Genomic DNA, 19,150 nt, shown 5'->3' on the forward strand with positions numbered 1-19,150 from the left:
GAAATAGGGAGAGTTTCAGCCATTCAATTTTGGGAAATTTTCACTGTTGCCCTTCACCTGAAGTCAAAGCATTCTCAATCAATGAGGTGCAGCTGTGGAACAAGCTTCCAGAGGCAGTCAGACTAATTCAAAGTCTGACCACCTTTAGGACTCTTTGAGACAGCTTTCCCTTATTAACCACAATGATACAGAATATGTGAAGATGTAGGAAGAAGGGGGAAAATGTGTGTTGTAGAGATACAGCCCAAGCAGAGCCTTTTCTACGAAGGAAGGGGGGGAACAGTAGACGACTTCAGGAAGCCGAGAAGACCTCACCAGTAAAATCTAGTTTACCAGGAACATTCTTAAACATGGTGATGGGTCCCATAGAAAGCTCTTAGATTAGTGATTCTCCTTCCACTGAATTCAAAGGAAAGACTCCTATTCATTTTAAAGGGAGTTAGAGCAGAGCCTCTTTGGTAGGTGACAGTGCAAGGTAAAGGGATTTCGCTAAATTACCAAAGCCAATACAGTGTCACAAAACTAGTAAGAAATTCACAATGGTGCAGTCAAATCACTATCTATTCTCCCCATCAACGTGTCCAGTGATGCAAGATCAAACCCCACTTTATCCTTCAAAAGGATACAGACACATATATGCACTCCAACTAAGCCAGATTCTGAAATTCGCAATCAAATACTAGTTGTCATGTCACTTGACAAGTGGGATTGATAGTGTTCAGACTCACTAAAGCCTAAAGACTCATATATGTTCTCAATAGAAGCAGTTTTAAAAGGAAGCTGCAAAAGACAGAGCAAAGTAACTCGTTTAGATGAAATGAGAAGTAACAAACATGTCATGTATGAGAAAGTAACATGGACAATGAACACATTCTTAGTGTTACAGGTTTACTTACCAGTCAATGGCTCCACCTTTAGCTGGGGCTCCTGAGAGTACACATCATATTGCACAACTGGGTAAATGTGAGGAAGGACAAAGTGCACTTTACCCACTGACGTGCACAGCTGCCTGAGAGTATATGTCCCAGGTTCTTTGGCCTTTGAAAAATAAAAAATGAAACTGAAGAGTGGATTTTCAATCTAGCAATTATTTTTACATTTCTCAAGAAAACCCTTTGTTTTCTCCACTGAACTTCTGACAAATGAGCGACAAATACATCTCAGCCCATTTCTAACTGGTAAGCTTTTTATTCACCTAGTTGTACAGGTAAAAGAATTAAGAGGGGAAAAAAATTCATGAAATTGCCCAAGCACTCCGAATTCAATTTTCATAAGTGTCTAGTAAAAATGTTTATCCCAAAGGACCCCACCTAATAATGGCAGGGGGGTGAGGAGGGGAAGCAGGAATGTTGTCCATTTGATTCAAGAAAAAATGGAAGTGCTGTCAATTCAAATACTCTGTTACCCTAAGTACGTAGCATAGCAACCTACTCTGGTGAGGATTTATATTTCATATATGTGAACTGAGGGCTACATACATTAAAATATAATGAATATGCTCATCTACGATATTATGGACTTTACCAGGTAGTCACAAACAGCAGAGTGACTATTTGGCTAGCATTCATAAAACCCCATACTGTGCAAGGAACAGCCTTCAAATCAATATAAGCCTATAATGTTTTCACACTTTCTTCCACATTGTGTGGACACCTATTAATGAATATATTTTAATCCCATATTCTCCCCCAACACTACCTTAAGGCTACCTATGACAGGATAAAATAATAATAAATAAAATGGTACACCTGTAGGTGTGCTTCCAGAAGATGCATTAGTTCTATCCCTGGTGAAGGACAATGTGTTAGTCACTGTGATAAACAAGATTTGAAGTTTGGGAGTGGTTCCCCCTGCTCCCCTTTTTGTCACTTCTTACTGCACAGCATTGAAAGTGCTACAAATCTTTGTTAATGACATAGGCTGCTCTCACAGCAGAATTAGAATTTTTTGGGTGCTTGAAATGAACTTTAGTTTTAATCAAACTAGCACAGTTATAGTCCATTGACCAAACAACTGAAATAATACAGCTATTTATCCTGTTAAAAGCATGGAGGGCATTTGAACACGCAAACAGCATCATGCTAACAGAAGGAAAATGCTGACCTTTAAGACATCTAGTATTTTGAATTTTTCACAAGGTAGAGCAGATTTTTTTAAAAAAATCCTCCTAATTTTCTTAAGTATAATGTACAGATTTGTGTTGTGTGCGCCATATCACATCACATCTGATGTGGAATTAACTCATAATACACAAACCCTATGCAGCCTGAAGCATTTGGTTCTTGTCTCAGTGAATACTCAAATTCAAAATTTTTCAGTTGTAAGTTAGTGGTACTGCACCTGCCCGCAAATTATAACCTTAAAGCCTCACCATCTGAGTGTTTTCTCACCACTTTTTCCATCTTGTAACTGGACAAAAGCATTAGTGTACATTATGCGCTAATGTCATGGGAGATTTCATGTAATGTAAACCTAGGAGTCATAGGAGAGGGGATCCAAAGAAAGCAGAAAACATTTTCTGACCTTCTATAAAGCTTTAGAATGAATACATTTAAAGAGGTTCAGTTTGGAGTATGGCTAAGAGACTGCTGCAAATTTAGTATGAAGAATGTTTCCATCAACCTAGTGACCACAGCTCAGAGAGATGGATTCCCTACAACGATGGAAAAAAAGCTTTCCAGTGCCATAGAAGTACCTACATTATGGCACTACAGTAGTACAGCTATGCTTAGTGTAGACATGGCCTTCATCATACACAAGTGAGAAAGGTTTCTATAATCCCTTCATTTAAATCCCTTGTCCTGTTATCGAACAGGAGTAAGGGATCGAATATGAAGCCATCATCCTACAGCAGTGCGCTCAATGTTTTGTTTTGTTTTTTTATAAACACACCACCTCTAATTAATATATTTTAAAGGAAAATACCACCAAGTTACTTGATACTGTCAGTTCTAGAAATTTAAATCCTGTTCTTCGGAAAAGAGGATAGGTGCTGGGTGCTACATTCAGCATGAAGGAATCTAACAGCACAATTTTCCCTCTTGCTGTTCTCCTTCACTACAGGAAGAGATTTGAAAACAGGAGAATTAGGAAGTTAACTGTCCCTCCTATAATACTGGCCACCAGAAATGTACATAGTATCAGATACAAAGAATAGTTCAAGTAGTAAATTGTATCTTCGTTTATATTCCATCTTTCTGCTTCCACAGTTTAGTAGATTGCTTCCTCATCCATGAAGCCAAAAACACTGTGCACACTAATCTCCTCCAGCCTTCTCCCACTCAGATTCTTCAGACTTGGATCCAATTTTATATGAAACTGCATCTGCAGCCACCTAGCCCTCTGAAATCTCCAAATCGCATTGCACTGCCTTTATTACTAAATATGGGTTGTCTGGTGGTATGTAATAGTCACTTACTCACAAGAGGTATTCAAAAACCTAAAAATTAGATCAGTAGGTAGTGTACAGATCACATGGTTGCCAGCTCTCAGTTCAAGCACCTGCTGCACCAACTTGCATCTCCAGCAGATAAGTGCTACCTGTACAGGCTCACAGTGCCAGCCTGCCCCTGTATGAGCACATCTCTCTTTAGTGCTTGCTGTCTCAATGCTGCAGAGACTGAAAAACTAAAGCACAGACTGCCATTAGCCTGTAGGCTAAATAGAAAAGTTACATGTTGAGATGGTGACAGAATGAGAGAAGGGAATGGAAAAGTGAAAGATTAATTTGAGTCTCAGGAGTAGTGGGGTAACACACACAGATCATTATGAGAACATTGGAAAAAACCTCCATGACCAGCACTGTTAAACCTCCAATTTTTAAAATAATCTATAGTTTTGCTTTTGTTCAGTTCTGTATAAGGTTGCAAAGTTAACCTCTAAAACATTAGGAAATGCCAACATTAATTCGAGGCAGTGTATAATTACAAAAATCACATACTGTTTTATCCACAGGACCTTTGCCTCACTCAGTATACAGGACAGGCAGAGCTCAGGAAATGAGGCAAAAATTCAATATTTCTTTTTATACTCAATGCATTGCCCCATGCTTTATTTACTGCACACCATTGAGACACTGCACTGAAGACAGAATTATTCATTTCCTCGTGGTTTATCTACAGTGTGCTCATCACTGTAGTATCCAAGTTTAAGAACACCCCTTTCTGGAGGTCTGAAGATTGTTTTATTTATTTTTTTTAAAACATACAGACAGGAAACTGAAGCACAACATGATTAAGGCAAAAAATTTTTGCAAGAGGCTGCATTCTGAAATACGTATTTTTCAGAATATTTTAAATGCTATATAGACATACCAAATTATTCCTCACAACACCCTGTCAGGCAGGTCAGTAACTATTATTCCCATTTTACAGGTGAGGACACTGACTTTAAGTGATTTGCTTAAGGCCACACAGTATGTCAGTGGCAGAGCCAGGATTAGAACTCAGGACCTCCTAACTCCCAACCCCATCCCTCGTTCCTTCAGTCCATACTACCTTACTACTAGAAGTATGAAGCGTCACAGTTCTCAAGTTATGCCTACATTGCAATTAAAAAATGGTGTCTGGCACATGCTGGCTGACTTGGGCTCAGGCTAAGGGACTGTTTAATTGCAGCGTACATGCAAATAAACAACCCTGCAAGCCAGAGTCAGCTGGCACTTTTTAATTGCAGTGTAGACATACTCTCAGTGATTTCAGCTGCAACTGAGTTACTTCGCACTTCTGAAAATCAGGCCCCAGGGGTTTCAAGTAGGGCATCCAGAAAAAGCACACACAACTAGTGACCACCTTCAAGAATTTTGGTTTAAAGTGACTTGCCCAGCATCATATAAAAAAAAAATCTGTGGCAGAGACAGGAATACAACCAGTTTTCCTGGCAATATTCAATTGGCTTAACCAGAGCCATCTCTTGGGTAGGGCAAATTGGGGTGACCGCTCTGGGCCCTGTGCTTTGGGGGGCCCTGTGGGCCGGTGTGATTGGCTGGCGCGGTCAGTCCCGGAAGAGACGAATTCGTCACTTCTGCCCCGGGCCCTGCACTCCCCTAGGGACGGCCCTGGGAGTACCTGTATATTTTCTCTCTTCTTGCAGCTCTCTCCTTCAATCACTACATACCTTCCATCTTCTGCAATGAAGGAGACGGAGATCCTTTGAGGAAAAGAGTATGTGGTAACATAGCTAAAGAATGTCATACTCACAGGGAAGAATTAAAGTTACACAAGCAACCTTAATTCTGACATTTCCTAAGAGCAAGTGGTTGACTTTGCAATCTTAACCTCTTTTTGTATGCAATGATTACTATAGCTGCTATCACACCACACTCTGGAAGTAAGCGACCACCAGCGTGATTATGTATTGCTACAGCTAAATCTGGCAGATACGGACACTGGAAAAAAGATTACCTGTAACACAATAAGAAAAACACCTCCCCACCTGGAACCTTTTATGCATTACTCTGAGCAAGTCTGACTATGAAACAAGAGAATCTTACCTTTTCTAGAACATGATGGACAATGAACATTGCAGTTTGGGACAGATGTAATACTCATCTGAATTCTAGTTGTTAGATAAGGGTTTTATTTTTATGAAAGTGATAACTGGATAAATAAAAATGACTTAAAATGAGTTTGGTGGGATCACTCTAGTCTCTCATTTCTGCACACCAGAGAACCAACCACACACTTTAGCAGAGTTAGCAGCCTCTCTTCATGATCGGCCAAGGTCTGCAATAACAGTGGTGAGCCAGGAAGAGGTTAAGCTGCATTGGCAAAGCTGTGGCAGGGGAGCAACACTGGATAGTACTTGCCAGCATTATGCCCTTCTCTAGTCAGTGCTTTTAAATCTTCTCTTTCATGAGTGCTATGCTGACTCAATTGTAAAAAACATACCTGAGTTCTGAATGTTATTGTATTGACCCCTGGTTCCAGTATAATGTTGCTACATTTTAACATGTGAGCCCCATCCTCTAGAGTCACCCCTGAGGGCATTTCCAGAGAAGAGCTGCTCTCCTGCCTTCGCAGTAGCATGTGCACATTTTTGCAGATTATTCCCGTTGTGTTCAAAGAGTTATCCGAAGGGCTCCTTTCGTACATTTCATATAACTCCAGTGCTGGCAAGTTGTTTCTTGACAAAGGGAAACCTGCAACCTCATTCGGGAAGCTGATAATACCGTTGGAAGTTTTGTGTTTAGTGAGCCATTCAGCTGTTTTCCGGTAACTATTTTTCTCAATGCTGAAGTGGACATTGATGGCAATCTGATCCACTTCAACTGGGATGGGCATTTGGCTCAGCAAAGTCAGCTCAATAGACAGTGTTCCACCCACATGGATAACAGCATTTGGAGGGTCAAAATGTAGAGTTTTCAACTGTGCAAAGGAATGCATAGACAGTATAACCTTTTGACCTGGAAGTACAGACAAGAACAAGGTATTTTATTCCACTCTGCTTTTGGTAATGCAAGGTTAACCTAAACAGTAATCCATTTTTTAAAAAGTTTAGACATTTTAAAAACTATGTTCCCCCCAATACCAAAGAGACAAAAAACACCATCTTCCTCTTAAACTAAACGGAATAAAAAATTTTAAATTCTTGATGACGCCTAAAATCAAATGTTTTTTAAAGTCACAACTTTAGTTCTGCCTCAAATACAGCTGTTGTAGTGAGAAAATCTGACAAAGGAACTGTTCGTGTCAATAGCTTTTAAGCTGTATAGTACACCTACACTGAAGAAAAAAAACCAACTCCACACCCCTGACAACGAGTATGAGTCTCAACTGACTCAGGCTTGCTATATAGGACTAAAAATAGCAGTGTAGACATTCCCACTTGGACTGGAGCCCAGACTCTGGAACCCAGTGTGGGGAGTGGATCTCAGAGCACTTTTTTTGGACAGTGTAGATGTACCCATAGCAAGATCTGTTATTCATTCAACCTCTTCAGACTCACTTACTCGTGTAGCAAGCGTTTCCCAATCTAAGCAGCACAGTACCATAAGACTAATGCTGGGCTATTATTCTTTATGCTCCTGTACACCTGAACAGTTAATTTAACATGACAGAACAAATATTCCAGAGGACATACCACCGTATCAAACGTAAACTCATGATAGTCATGATCAGAGTGGTGCCTGGAACCATTATCTGCACCAGGTCAGGTTCCTCTCACTCTTACATAATTGCTAGATGCCAGAAAACAACCGGTGACAGTCACTTAAAAATATATATATATATTTCAGCTAGGAAGCAGGCCTAGCATGACACATCAATGGTATTTCCAAGGTGTCTTCACTGTTGTAATCTAAGCAGAACATCAAGAAATATGCACATAAAGATGAGCAGTATATCTTCAGAAAAAATTTCCCCGAAGTGTGCTCGGAGTTTAAATCATAGTAAATGCTTCTGAGGACAAAGTACAAGCTGGAGTAGAGAGGAGAAAATCAAATATTTATCAAGGCAGTCAGAAGAAAAGCCATTAGCCAGAGGGGAGCACAAGGCTGACACTAGAGAAGGCAGGACAACAGTCTGCAGAGCATGATTTCAGAGCTACAGGGAGTGGGATCCAGAGGAAGAAAGGTAAATCAGGGAGTGTAAGATTGTCGGAGATGAACTGTGAGCTGCCCTGGTAGCGGCAACAGGGAAGTAGAAAGGTGAGGAATAACTAAAGAACCAATAATGCATGAACTAAGAAGTGCTTCCAAAAGTCTCTCAGCCTCAGACCATTTGTAATACCATTACAAAAAGTGGACAGACCAGAATTTAGATAGTGTTATTATGAGTTATAAAACTAAACAGAAACATACATTATAGTAAAGTATCCACTGCATGACAGTACAACAAGCCTGTAAAAGCCAGGAAATTTAGAGTTACAGATGCTATTAGGCTCTATCCTCTACTCTCAGAGCTGCACCTAATTCCATAGAAGCAGAAACTGAGGGCTCAAAACTTGGCTTTCTTAAAGTGGTTATAAAATCCCATAGAATTGGTAATCATCTTGTTTATTACTATATTTTTGTTTACAAGTAACACATCCCCAGTGACTCCAGATCATACAACCTTTGGGCTTGTCTATACTACAGTTACAACATGGTTCCAATTTGTGGTATAGACAAAACCCCTCCCTGATGGACCTGCAACCTTGTCGTGGTGGAGAGGCTTGCGTGGGCTAAAGACCCTCAGAGCTATATCATTCAGAGCTTTTATACTCCTGGTAGTGTCCCCCTTGACAAGCAGGTCTGAGGTGAGGCTCCTGACTGTGGTCCAAACGTCAGAAGACCTCAGTTGATCGGGTGCATACAGAGGACCTTCTAGTACTCTGTAGCTGTGAAGGCGGATGAAGGCTGCAAGAGGAGAGAGAGGCCCCTGTTTGTCTTGGATCACCTTGCCACTGAGTCAGGGTTTTCCTCCTGTAAAGTTTTGTGTGGTTACCGCCTGTGCACCAGTTTCCCCACATTAAAAGATTTCATGCACACGCCTCTGCCAAAGGGTTCACACCTGCACAAAGTCCTGCAGTGACAGACTAGTGGCGGGGAAGACAGGAGCAGTGATCTCTGGGAGTCTTTAGTGACCAATCTGCACGCAGGCGGCAGTCGTGTTATGGTTGTTTTGTGCTTCGTTGAGACAGAAGTGCATTTCGGCAGCAGCGGCTGTTACTGACCAGGCCTTTTCAGGATCCCCTCTACTCACCCCAAACAGGGAGGAGGCTAGAAAAGGTGCCCCAAACATAAGCTGTCTCACACTGTTCCAACTGGATGGCCGTATCCAGTGGATCACTCAACTCGGCGGCTGAAACAAGAGATATAAGACAATGAATTTTGCCACCTGGAACATCTGCACCCTTATAGACTCTAAGCACAGTGAATGCCCAGAAAGAAGAACTGCCATAATTGCCAGAGAACTGGCAACACTCAACACTGACATTGCAGCTCTTAGTGAGACCCGCTCGGCTGATGAGGGCCAATTAAAAAAAGGAGGATAGAGATGGCTACACCTTCTTTTGGAAAGGAAAGCCACCTGAAGAGAGACATTCATGGAATTGGCTTTGCCATCAAAAATAAGATCGCCAGTCAGCTTTTGGAGCTTCCTGTGGGGATCAACAAGCGTCTCATGACTCTTTGGCTCAAGCTTAGTAACAACCAATATGCCATGGTCATCAGCGCATATGCCCCAACACTCAATGGATGAGGAAGACAATAAGAAGCAGTTTTACAGAACTCCTGATGCAGTCCTCACAACCACACCTAAGGCCAACAAACTCATCCTCCTGGGAGATGTCAATGCTAGAGACAGATGGGATTCCCAACTCTAGAGAGGCATAAAAGGCAAAGAAGGGGTGGGAAATGTAAACCCCAATGGTATTCTCCTTCTTAGCAAATGCGTGGCATATGACCTGCTCATCACAAATACCATCTTTAGGCAGAGTAACAAATTTAGGACCACCTGGAAACATCTTCGGTCCAAACACTGGCACCTCCTTGACTATGTTATAGTCAGAGTCCGAGACTATACCGACATCCATACAACATGAACAAGGAGAAATGCCAATCACTGTTGGACAGACCATCAATTAGTAAGATCAGTCACGTACCTGCAACTCGCTCCACCACACCACAAACACCCAAAGACTAAGCGAAAGCAGTACAACGTCAAAGCACTTCAAGACCAAGACAGCTGTGAGATGTTCCAGCAACATCTGTCTGAGAAACTCTCTAACCTGCCCGACACCACTGACATTCAAGAGCACTGGGATCAACTTAAAAACACCATTCACAATACATGTGCTGAAACCATAGAACATTCCACTCATCGGCACCAAGACTGGTCTGACAAAAACAATGAGGAAATCCTAGCATTAATTCAACAAAAAAGAAATGCATTTTGTAACTGGCAAAATGATTCCTCTAACAAATGAAAACATGAGACCTATCACCTGCTTAAAGCCAAAGTAGGTTATGTGACATCAAAAACAAGTGGTGGAAAGAGAAGGCCTCTGAGATCCAGGATTTCGTAGACCAGGATGACAGGAGAAGCTTCTTTCAAGCAACAAAAGCTATATATTCGCCAAGCCCCAAAGGCCCAACCCGCTTACATTCTCAGGATTCCTTCACCTTCCTTAAGGACAATGCAGCTATTAAACACTGGAAGGAGCACTTTTGAGAGTCTACTAATCCACGGTCTCTGAAGACACAATCGAGTTTATTCCAGAATGCTGAGCAATGGAACACCTTGCAATCGCCCATCTTTTGAGGAAGTCTGGCATGCCATCACTTAGACAAAAAAAATCACAAGGCACCAGGCCCAGACCGCATCCCAGCTGAGGTTTTTAAAGCTGGTGGAACAATGCTCCAGCACAAACTTTGCCAACTCCTCGACAAAATCTTGACCTGCAAAGAAATTCCACGTGACTAAGAATGCCAACATTGTTACAATATTCAAGAAAGGGAAGAAATTTTTGTGCAGGAACTACAGAGGTATTGCTCTCCTCTCCATCACAGGGAAGATTCTTGCCCAGATCCTACCAAACTGCCTCCTCCCACTTGCCAAGGAACTCCTCCCCAAATCACAGTGTGGCTTCAGGCCACCTGGAGGCACAATAGACATGATCTTCATGGTATGACAGATTCAGGAGAAGTGCAGAGAGCAACACCAGTTCGTGCAGAGAGCAACACCAGCAATGTTCATGACATTCATCGATCTAACCAAGGCCTTTGACTATCAATCATGATGCCCTACGGAAGATGCTATGTAGGTTTGGCCGTCCACAGAAATTCATTTCCATCATCCGACTACTCCATGATGGGATGACTGCCACCATTTTGTGCAACAGCTCAGAGACCAAACCATTCACCATTTGCACTGGTGTCAAGCAGGGCTATGTCATTGCTTCAGCACTCTACTCCATTTACCTTGCCGTGATCCTGATTCCCATTCGCGACTGCTGTCCTGACGGAATCAGGATTGAGAAGTTGGCCATCCATACAATACTCAATCTTCAATGTCTCCAAACAAAATCTAAGATCATGTGAATTGGCATCACAGTAGGCAGATGATTGCATCATTCTTGCACACACCAAGGCCAACCTGCAAAGTGCCTTAAATCTTTTTGCAGATGCCTATCACAGCCTGGGCGTCTCTCTCAACATCGGGAAAACCAAGGTACTCTACCAGCCCTCACCTGCACAAACTACTCTTCGTACTCCACAAATCCGATCAGCGGAGAACCCCTGGAAAATGTGGACCATTTTCCGTACCTTGGCAGCCACCTCTCCCAAACAGCCAGCATTGACACAGAAATTGAATACAGGATCTGCTGTGCCAGCACAACTTTTAGAAGACTTCTCAAAAAAGTCTTCAATGATAGGGATTTACAAACAGGTACCAAGATCTTGATTTACAAGGCAGTTGTCATCCGCACCCTTCTCTATGGGTGAGAGACCTGGGTAACCTACAGATGTCATCTCAAGCGGCTGGAATGGTTCCAGCAGCGCTGCCTCAGGAGGATTCTCAGGATCAGCTGGGAAGACCTACGTACTAACATCAGTGTTCTCTCTGCAGCCAACATCAGCAGTATAGAAGCGCAGGTCATGAAACACCAGCTCCGATGGGCTGGCCACTGTGTATGTATGCCTGACACTTGTCTCCTGAAGTAAGTACTCTTCTCTCAGTTAAGTCAGGGAAGAAGTGCTCGCGGAGGGCAGCAGAAGCGTTTCTAATACATACTGAAAGTACATCTTAAAAAGGGAGGCATCAACCCAACAAACTGGGAGGACTTGGCACGGAACAGAACAAAGTGACGCCACACCATACACCAAGACACAGCTCACTTTGAGGAGAACAGATGTGCTCATGAGACAGAGAAGCAACAAAGGAGGAAAGAAAGGGCATAACAGTCCAGTCAACAACTATGTCTCCTACAAGATTACACCTGTCACTTCTGTGGGAAAATCTATAGGGCAAGAATTGGGCTCCTCAGCCACTTAAAAACCTCACCAATGAACCCCCTTGGCAGACATCATCCTCGTTTCGAGGGACAGCCAAAGATGATGATAGTTAGGTTCTGTCTATGTTGCAACCAAGCAAAGGCCATTGGGCATTAGCAGAGTTAAAGAACACTTAGGTCACATCTACATGCAACTACTGATTAAAGCAACTGGAACCATGTTACCACCAGACAGTTTCATATTGGTTTCTGCCCTTCTGGGGACAAACTTGTGCAGGAGCATGTGTGACTACTGAAACAAGCTGAAACTCAGGGGATAAGAAGGTGAACAACAATATGCAGAAAAAGAAAGGGATCTATTAATAGACCACAAAAAGCAGAAAACATCTGAAAAAACAAAGACCTTACCACACTAACAACCTTCATAGCTATACTTCACTACTGGTGGAGCTTCACTAGCTGAAGCAGTGGTGGGAGTTGTAGCGAAGAGAGGGGGGCAGACAACACTGATAAAAATGCCCATACCCGGTCTACATTACATCTTACATCACTAATACCAATGTTCCAGTAGCTAATTTTATAGATACAAGATATGCTAGTGTAGATGCAGCCATAGAAAAAAAAAAACAGGACTACTATAGTAGAACTGGAGAAAAAAATCACTCAAAAAGTACCCCCAAAAACACACACACATCCCTAAAAACTTTTGAGGGGCTTGAGGTGAGAGGTGGAAAAAGTTCCCGATTTGTCAGATAAAAGTGAAATTAAATCAAATAAAATAATTGAATACATGTGGGGTTGTGGTCCAGAAGTTACACACAGAGCAGTGAGCTCTCATCAGAAAAACTTACTATCTCCTTTTGAAAAGAAAGGTTAAAGATCTGATCAGCTGAAATAAGATGGTCAAATATTTAAATCTAGTCTCACCTTTGCCCTCTGTTTCCTGGTTGGCAAAATTTAAAATTTCTTGGCAGAAGTGTTGTCGCTCATCTTCTGTTAAGTGATCATCACCGGCTAAAAGACTGCTTGTTTGAAGATAGCTGACATACCACGTTAAGGAACTGAGGGGAAAGAACTACAATCTATTTCAGAAACACTTTGGTGGGGAAAAAAAATGTGATGAATTTTTGTGTTACTGCTTTTCTATCCTCCAGATACTGGATAAGCTGCTTTAGCATCAGACATTCCCATTAGAAAATAAAGCAATGGAAGGGTTCACTATCATTAAAGCCCATTACAGAAGCATCTTTTTATTTTACTGCAGATCTAATAAAAAGTTATCCACCACACTTAGTCTGTTTTTTATGTAGCAAAATGCAGTGTCTCAAACACATAACTGACTGGAGGAAAATTCACTCTTTACTAACCACAGAGGAATGAACTGTTTGGCCAAAATATTGATGCATTACATTACACTGTGATAAAAATTAAATTTTAAATAAGCTCTAGCATTTGATTAAATTATAATTCATTGGTGTGTACCATACATTTAATGCACAGAACTCTGCTCTGAGAATCCGCCAAATGTGATAGTAGCACTTACCATAACTAATCATAAGAAAGGAATTTATATTCTCTTGGAGTTCTGGGGGTACAGGGACTTCCTGCAGTACAGTAGTCAAAGACTACATAATCATTAGCTCAACAGCATTTTTTGTAAGAGCACATTTTGAAACATACAGAATAAAAATTTCAAAAGTGCTCAAGTGACTTGGGAGCCTAGGACCCATTATTAGAGGAGACCAGTTAGGACCCTAAACCTAACTGAAAATCAGTTGGACTTAGCCTCCACTATGTTAATGTGTAGGCAGAAACTGTATATAGTGTGATGTTTATTGGACCAAAAATAAGTAACATCATACAAACTTTAGGGCTAACATACCCTTTGCTACAAGTGCAAACAGAAAATGTGTACACTGGATTTGTTAGTCTAATATAATGGATCACCTTATCTATGCTTTGTCAACTCTGTCTCAAGGACTCAGATGTTGGAATGCAAAACAGGGAAACATAAGAAAAACCTGTATAAAGAGATCAAAGACATTGAATGGATTGTAGAAAAGTCAACAGACTAATCTCATTGGCTACTGACTGGACTCTCTCCAGCCTCTCAACATATTTAGGTCAGAAAATATGCATGTCAACAGTACTCCAATCTGAACTTTCCAGATTTCTTTATTTTAGAAGATACTTTTCAATTTGCCCAAGGTGTTTCTGACATTCTGCTAATTGCTTTCTTGTATGTGTGATAAGCAATGCCCAGCCCTCAGCAAGGTAAGTTTTTAGTGCTCCTTGAAGATAGACCTCTGCTTTCTGTGGATCCCTCTTCCTCCTGGAAGATAAAGAACAAATAGTTCGCACCTGATCTAGGTGAAACAGAATGCCATGGACACATACCCCAAACTTCTAGCAAGTTAAAGACACTGAAAAAGCAGCCACTTTTTTGAGATATACTCATTGAATATGCACTTGATAAAGTATTGTAATGGATGATCACGATATTGATTTTGCCAACACCGTATACTGGGGGATTGCTTATGCATTTCACCCAAAGCCAAAAATTATTTTTAGTTAGAAATACTATACAGTGACTACACAAAGCATTCAAACACAAATCTGTCTCGAAAAACAAAGGAACCAAAGTCAAGGTTCTCCCCCTGCCAGCCCACGGGGGTTCATTAGTGTGATACAGATGTCTCATTTTTATAATTCAAAAATACGCTTATTCAACAAATTCTAAGTATACTAAAACTGGGGGGGGGGGGGAAGGGAAGAATGGGGGAGATAGGGATCATATAGAACTATTTTGTAATTAAATGGTCTCTCTCGTGTCCTTCAGGCCAAAACCTGAGTGAATTCAGACCTTCTAGCCATAGTATGAGGGTCATGATTAGCTATGATGCATCAACAAGAGAAACACGTTCCAGGATAACAGGGCCAAACACCAAACCAAAACACCGCCCTACTCTGAAACTCCCTGAAATGTAAAACTGGGAAGCATTAATGAAATCTCTTTAGCGGAGCTTAACTGCACATTGGTTTACCTTCCAGTGTGATTTAATGTTGAGCATATTGCAATTAATAATAAAAAACTTACTGTATGTGTTAATGTAAGTGTTGGAAATCACATTAGAAAACATGCCTGAAAGCTTTTTAGCCTAGAGTAGGTGCAAAGGATACAGCTATCATCAGCCAGTTAACAAAACAAAAGCAAGGAGGGCTCAGAGCCAAAAACTCACTCCTAGCTGCTTACTCAGCACATCTGAATATCTATCTTTATTATTCCCCCACTTTCCCCCCTAAAAAAGGGGGAGGGGGGAGAAATCACCTACTCACTGCTTTCGGGGCCTTTGATATTAAATCCAGCAGCATAAGTTTATTCTAGCGGTCGGATTGCCTGACTATTATTTTGGGCACCGTGGTTTGGCATGACAGATTATTAGTGTATCTTGTTAATTTTTTGTATTATGTATTTTATTGCTGAAAGAAAACCTATTTAGAATACTTGTATTAATAGCACCTGGACTATAAAAATATTCTATTGTTAAATGCTCCTTTCAGAATACAGTTAATTTCCCTTACAGACTGTGTCCAAGTTTTTCAACACTATGGTATTTTTAGAAGACATTCTTAAAAAATTCATTTACATATAAAACTCTGCCAAGTCCTTTCCAACGAGTTTAGCCGAGCGGATTCTTCCAATATTTGTGTACATTTCAATGGTGGCATGGGACAGATCCTGTTTAAAGGTAAAGAAACAAGAATTTAATAAGTGCAAAACTTGGAACAGAAAAGAATTCATTCTTAAACCAAAAACCCCAATGAACAGTTCAAAGTGAACATAATTATTTGCTGATTTTTGTATAACATTTTGTTTAGTAGTTGTACACATAAGATACTTCACAAGGGAAATGCCACACAATTATGTTAGTTTATTTGAGGGACAATCATCTTAAAATAAAAATGTCTTGAAACGACTTATCAATTACTACTACAACTGAAAGAAATTGGAGAAAGATGGGGTGTGGGGGGGGGGGGCGCCGTGCAGATCTTCAACACCTGGTAACACTTTGCATCTAAGTAGCCATCACTGTTTCCCCTGTATAATCAGCAACCCTCTACGTCGGTATTACACAGAGCAATAGAGGAAAGAAAAACATATTTTAAAAATAGGACGAGATTTTAATACCACAAAAAATGACAGGGATTAAGGGCAGATGTAGTTGTACAAGATGTACTTGAAACTACTTTCTAAATCATTTTTAAAGTGACTACATTTCTAGGTGACAGTATTCTGTTACCTCTAGGCTAGATCTTTGTGCATCCTGTTCACATTTATAAGATCATTAAAAGTTTGTAAAAGAGCCTTGTCATTTGGGGTTCTAATCATACATATTAGGCAGCACTACTTGGAAATGTGTGCATGCACTGCTGGAGTGAAAGAGATCATATAACTAACTGGTCCTATTCTGAAAGAAGTTTAATCTGAATGAAAGAGGAACCTCAATCAACAGGTGCAATTCCCAAAGAACTAAGAGTTATAGTTGTACATGGATATATTTTAAGACATTTATACAGTTAAATAAATTGTTTGAGGCACTCTGCTGGAAGACAAGCAACCCAGAGTTAAGGTTCCACAACCAACCTTGAGCCCCATTCCCTGCACAGCCAAAACCTGCAGGTCAGTCTCATTAGCCCCCATCCCTTTCCCCAGCTAAATTTTCAAAATGGCTAAAGACCCCTCTCCCCCCTAAACACATTAACCAGAAAACCACCACATATATCAGATGTTGGCAACCCCAACTCCTTCAGGCTCCTCCTCCACTCTGGGCCACAGATACCAACATTTTGTATCATTCTATCCATATACAGGCTAGAAACACAGCCCTCCCTTCCAGCTATGTTTAGCAACATTTCACCTTCCACAGAGAGTCTAAAGAGTCTTTCCCATTCAACATTGCACAATTAAGATCTTCCTAGTCAAGTCTCTATATATAGACTAAAACCCCGTCTTTCTCTCAGTAACATCTCAACATGGTTTTAGCCCACCCTACCAATGGGGTTCTCAAACTTCATTGCACTGTGACCCGCTTCTGACAACAAAAATTACTACACAACCTCAGCAGGGGGCGTCCAGTGCCTGAGCCCACCCAAGCCCTGCTGCCCTGGGCAGGGGAGGAGAGGAGCTGAAGCCCAAGCCCAAGCCTGTAACCCCAGATGATGGGGCTTGGACTTTGGCCCTGGGACCCAGCAAGTCTAACGTCAGCTCTGATGACTCCATTAAAACATTTTGAGAACTACTGAGATAGACCAAACATACCCCTACATCGTCAACCATAGACATACTGGCTATAGACACCTCAGTTATATACACACAAAAGATAGGAGCCAACGTGTGTGTAGTAGATTTTACACTTGATACGAAAAGTTTCTAAAATTGTTGTGACTTGTTAATCTCTGTTAATTAGGACACTCTCCAGAATCAGAGAAAGTAGATCGTGGAGTTGTAGCTCAGCATTTTCCAACTTTCAAAATTAAAAAACCCATAACATTGCTTAAAGTATATATGACTATTTCAAAATTTTTCAACATCTATAATTCTTAGGTTTAGTCAGAAATTTCCTTACTTTTCTAATTTTGATTAGATAGATATCTTGATATTTTTGTGTTGTCAGTAAATAGAAATGTCTTGTTATAAAAATATGAATGTGTTTTAATTTCAAATTGATGCAACTGAGGTTGGAAGTATATACACTTTTACAGTGTGCACTAATTCCTTATTTGAATTTCTAATGCATACAAGTTCTGTGTAGCCAGAAGAACAAAGGAATTTCACTAATGTAACTTCCAAGCTCTGCAGGCATTTATTTAGCTTACAATTTCTTAAATTCTGCAAGACCTCAGAGCTTAGTAGAGACCTTTACAAAGCTCTCAGAAGTTCAATTCAAATTTTTGCATTGTCATTCCAAAAATTTACTAGTTTACTATTTGCATTAGTTCTTACTGAGAAATAATGTAAGACATCAAATTTGAAGTGTTTAGACCAAACCTTTTTTTGAAAATTGTGGCTTTTTTCAATTTTGTAAAAAATTGTGCCTTTTTTCAACTTTGTAAAAAAGTCACATTTTAAAAGTGACTTGTTCAATTTCCCTCAACCTCTTCCATACCAAATGTCAATGGCCTAACAGTATGTACAAGTTTCAGGCACAAGGGAGCTTTTTCATAAAAAAAATTGGGTGATGTGAAGAAGTCAGACTTAATACAAAGTAGATTACAAATATAACTACAGAATTACTGGTTTCAGAGTAGCAGCCATGTTAGTCTGTATCCGCAAAAAGAAAAGGAGGACTTGTGGCACCTTAGAGACTAACAAATGTATTTGAGCATAAGCTTTCATAAGCTACAGCTCACTTCATCTGATGTCATTGGTGTCAGCTCTGCCTAGCCTGCTTGATGGCCCATTAAAGACCATCAGCTATACAACTGACCCATTGAGAGAAGGCAGACACGCCTTGGGACTCAGCAAGTTATGCAGGGACATGCCTATGGACAGAACTCTGAGGTGTTTCCATGCCATGTGATGGACAGCTTGTCTTTGGAACAAGACAGACCGACCACATGGCAAGAGAACATAAAAAGCTGCTGCAGCTCCTCCATCTTGTCTTCAATCCTGCTTCTTACCTCTGGAGGGACTTTGCTACACTGGAACTTTGAACAAAGAACTGAATGACCCATCCCAACAGTGGATGTACTCCAGAGACTTGATTTGAACCTGCAGTTTGTTCTATCACTGCTGCAAGCCTGAACCAAGAACTTTGCCATTACTGTATGTAATTGGTTGCATTTAACCAATTCTAGCTCTCATCTATATTTCCTTCCTTTTATGAATAAACCTTTAGATTTCAGATTCTAAAGGATTGGCAACAGCGTGATTTGTGGGTAAGATCTGATTTGTATATTGACCTGGGTCTGGGGCTTGATCCTTTGGGATTGAGAGAACCTTTTTCTTTTACTGGGGTATTGGTTTTCATAATCATTTATCCCCATAACGAGTGGCACTGGTGGAGATACTGGGAAACTGGAGTGTCTAAGGAAATTGCTTGTGTGACTTGTGGTTAGCCAGTGGGGTGAGACCAAAGTCTGCTCTGTTTGGCTCGTTTGGTTTGCCTTATAGGTGGAAAAACCCCAGCCCTGGGCTGTAACTGCCCTGCTTTAA

General features: G+C 40.8%; 1 protein-coding gene across 5 annotated transcripts in view; it reads right to left on the reverse strand.

Moving 5' to 3' along the window:
• Positions 1-19,150, reverse strand: part of TRAPPC10 (trafficking protein particle complex subunit 10) — a 94,162-nt gene that overhangs the window by 27,482 nt on the left and 47,530 nt on the right. For all 5 annotated transcript variants that reach the window (XM_037903013.2, XM_037903020.2, XM_027826827.3 and 2 more), the window contains 5 exons: positions 15,582-15,673; positions 14,126-14,266; positions 12,862-12,974; positions 5,889-6,403; positions 897-1,038 (listed from right to left, as the gene is read on the reverse strand). In XM_037903013.2, coding sequence (XP_037758941.1) covers positions 897-1,038; positions 5,889-6,403; positions 12,862-12,974; positions 14,126-14,266; positions 15,582-15,673 — 1,003 coding nt within the window. The remainder of the gene's footprint in view (positions 1-896; positions 1,039-5,888; positions 6,404-12,861; positions 12,975-14,125; positions 14,267-15,581; positions 15,674-19,150) is intronic.

This window comes from Chelonia mydas, chromosome 1, assembly GCF_015237465.2.
Source record: "Chelonia mydas isolate rCheMyd1 chromosome 1, rCheMyd1.pri.v2, whole genome shotgun sequence".
In the NCBI taxonomy this organism is placed as follows: Eukaryota; Metazoa; Chordata; order Testudines; family Cheloniidae; genus Chelonia; species Chelonia mydas.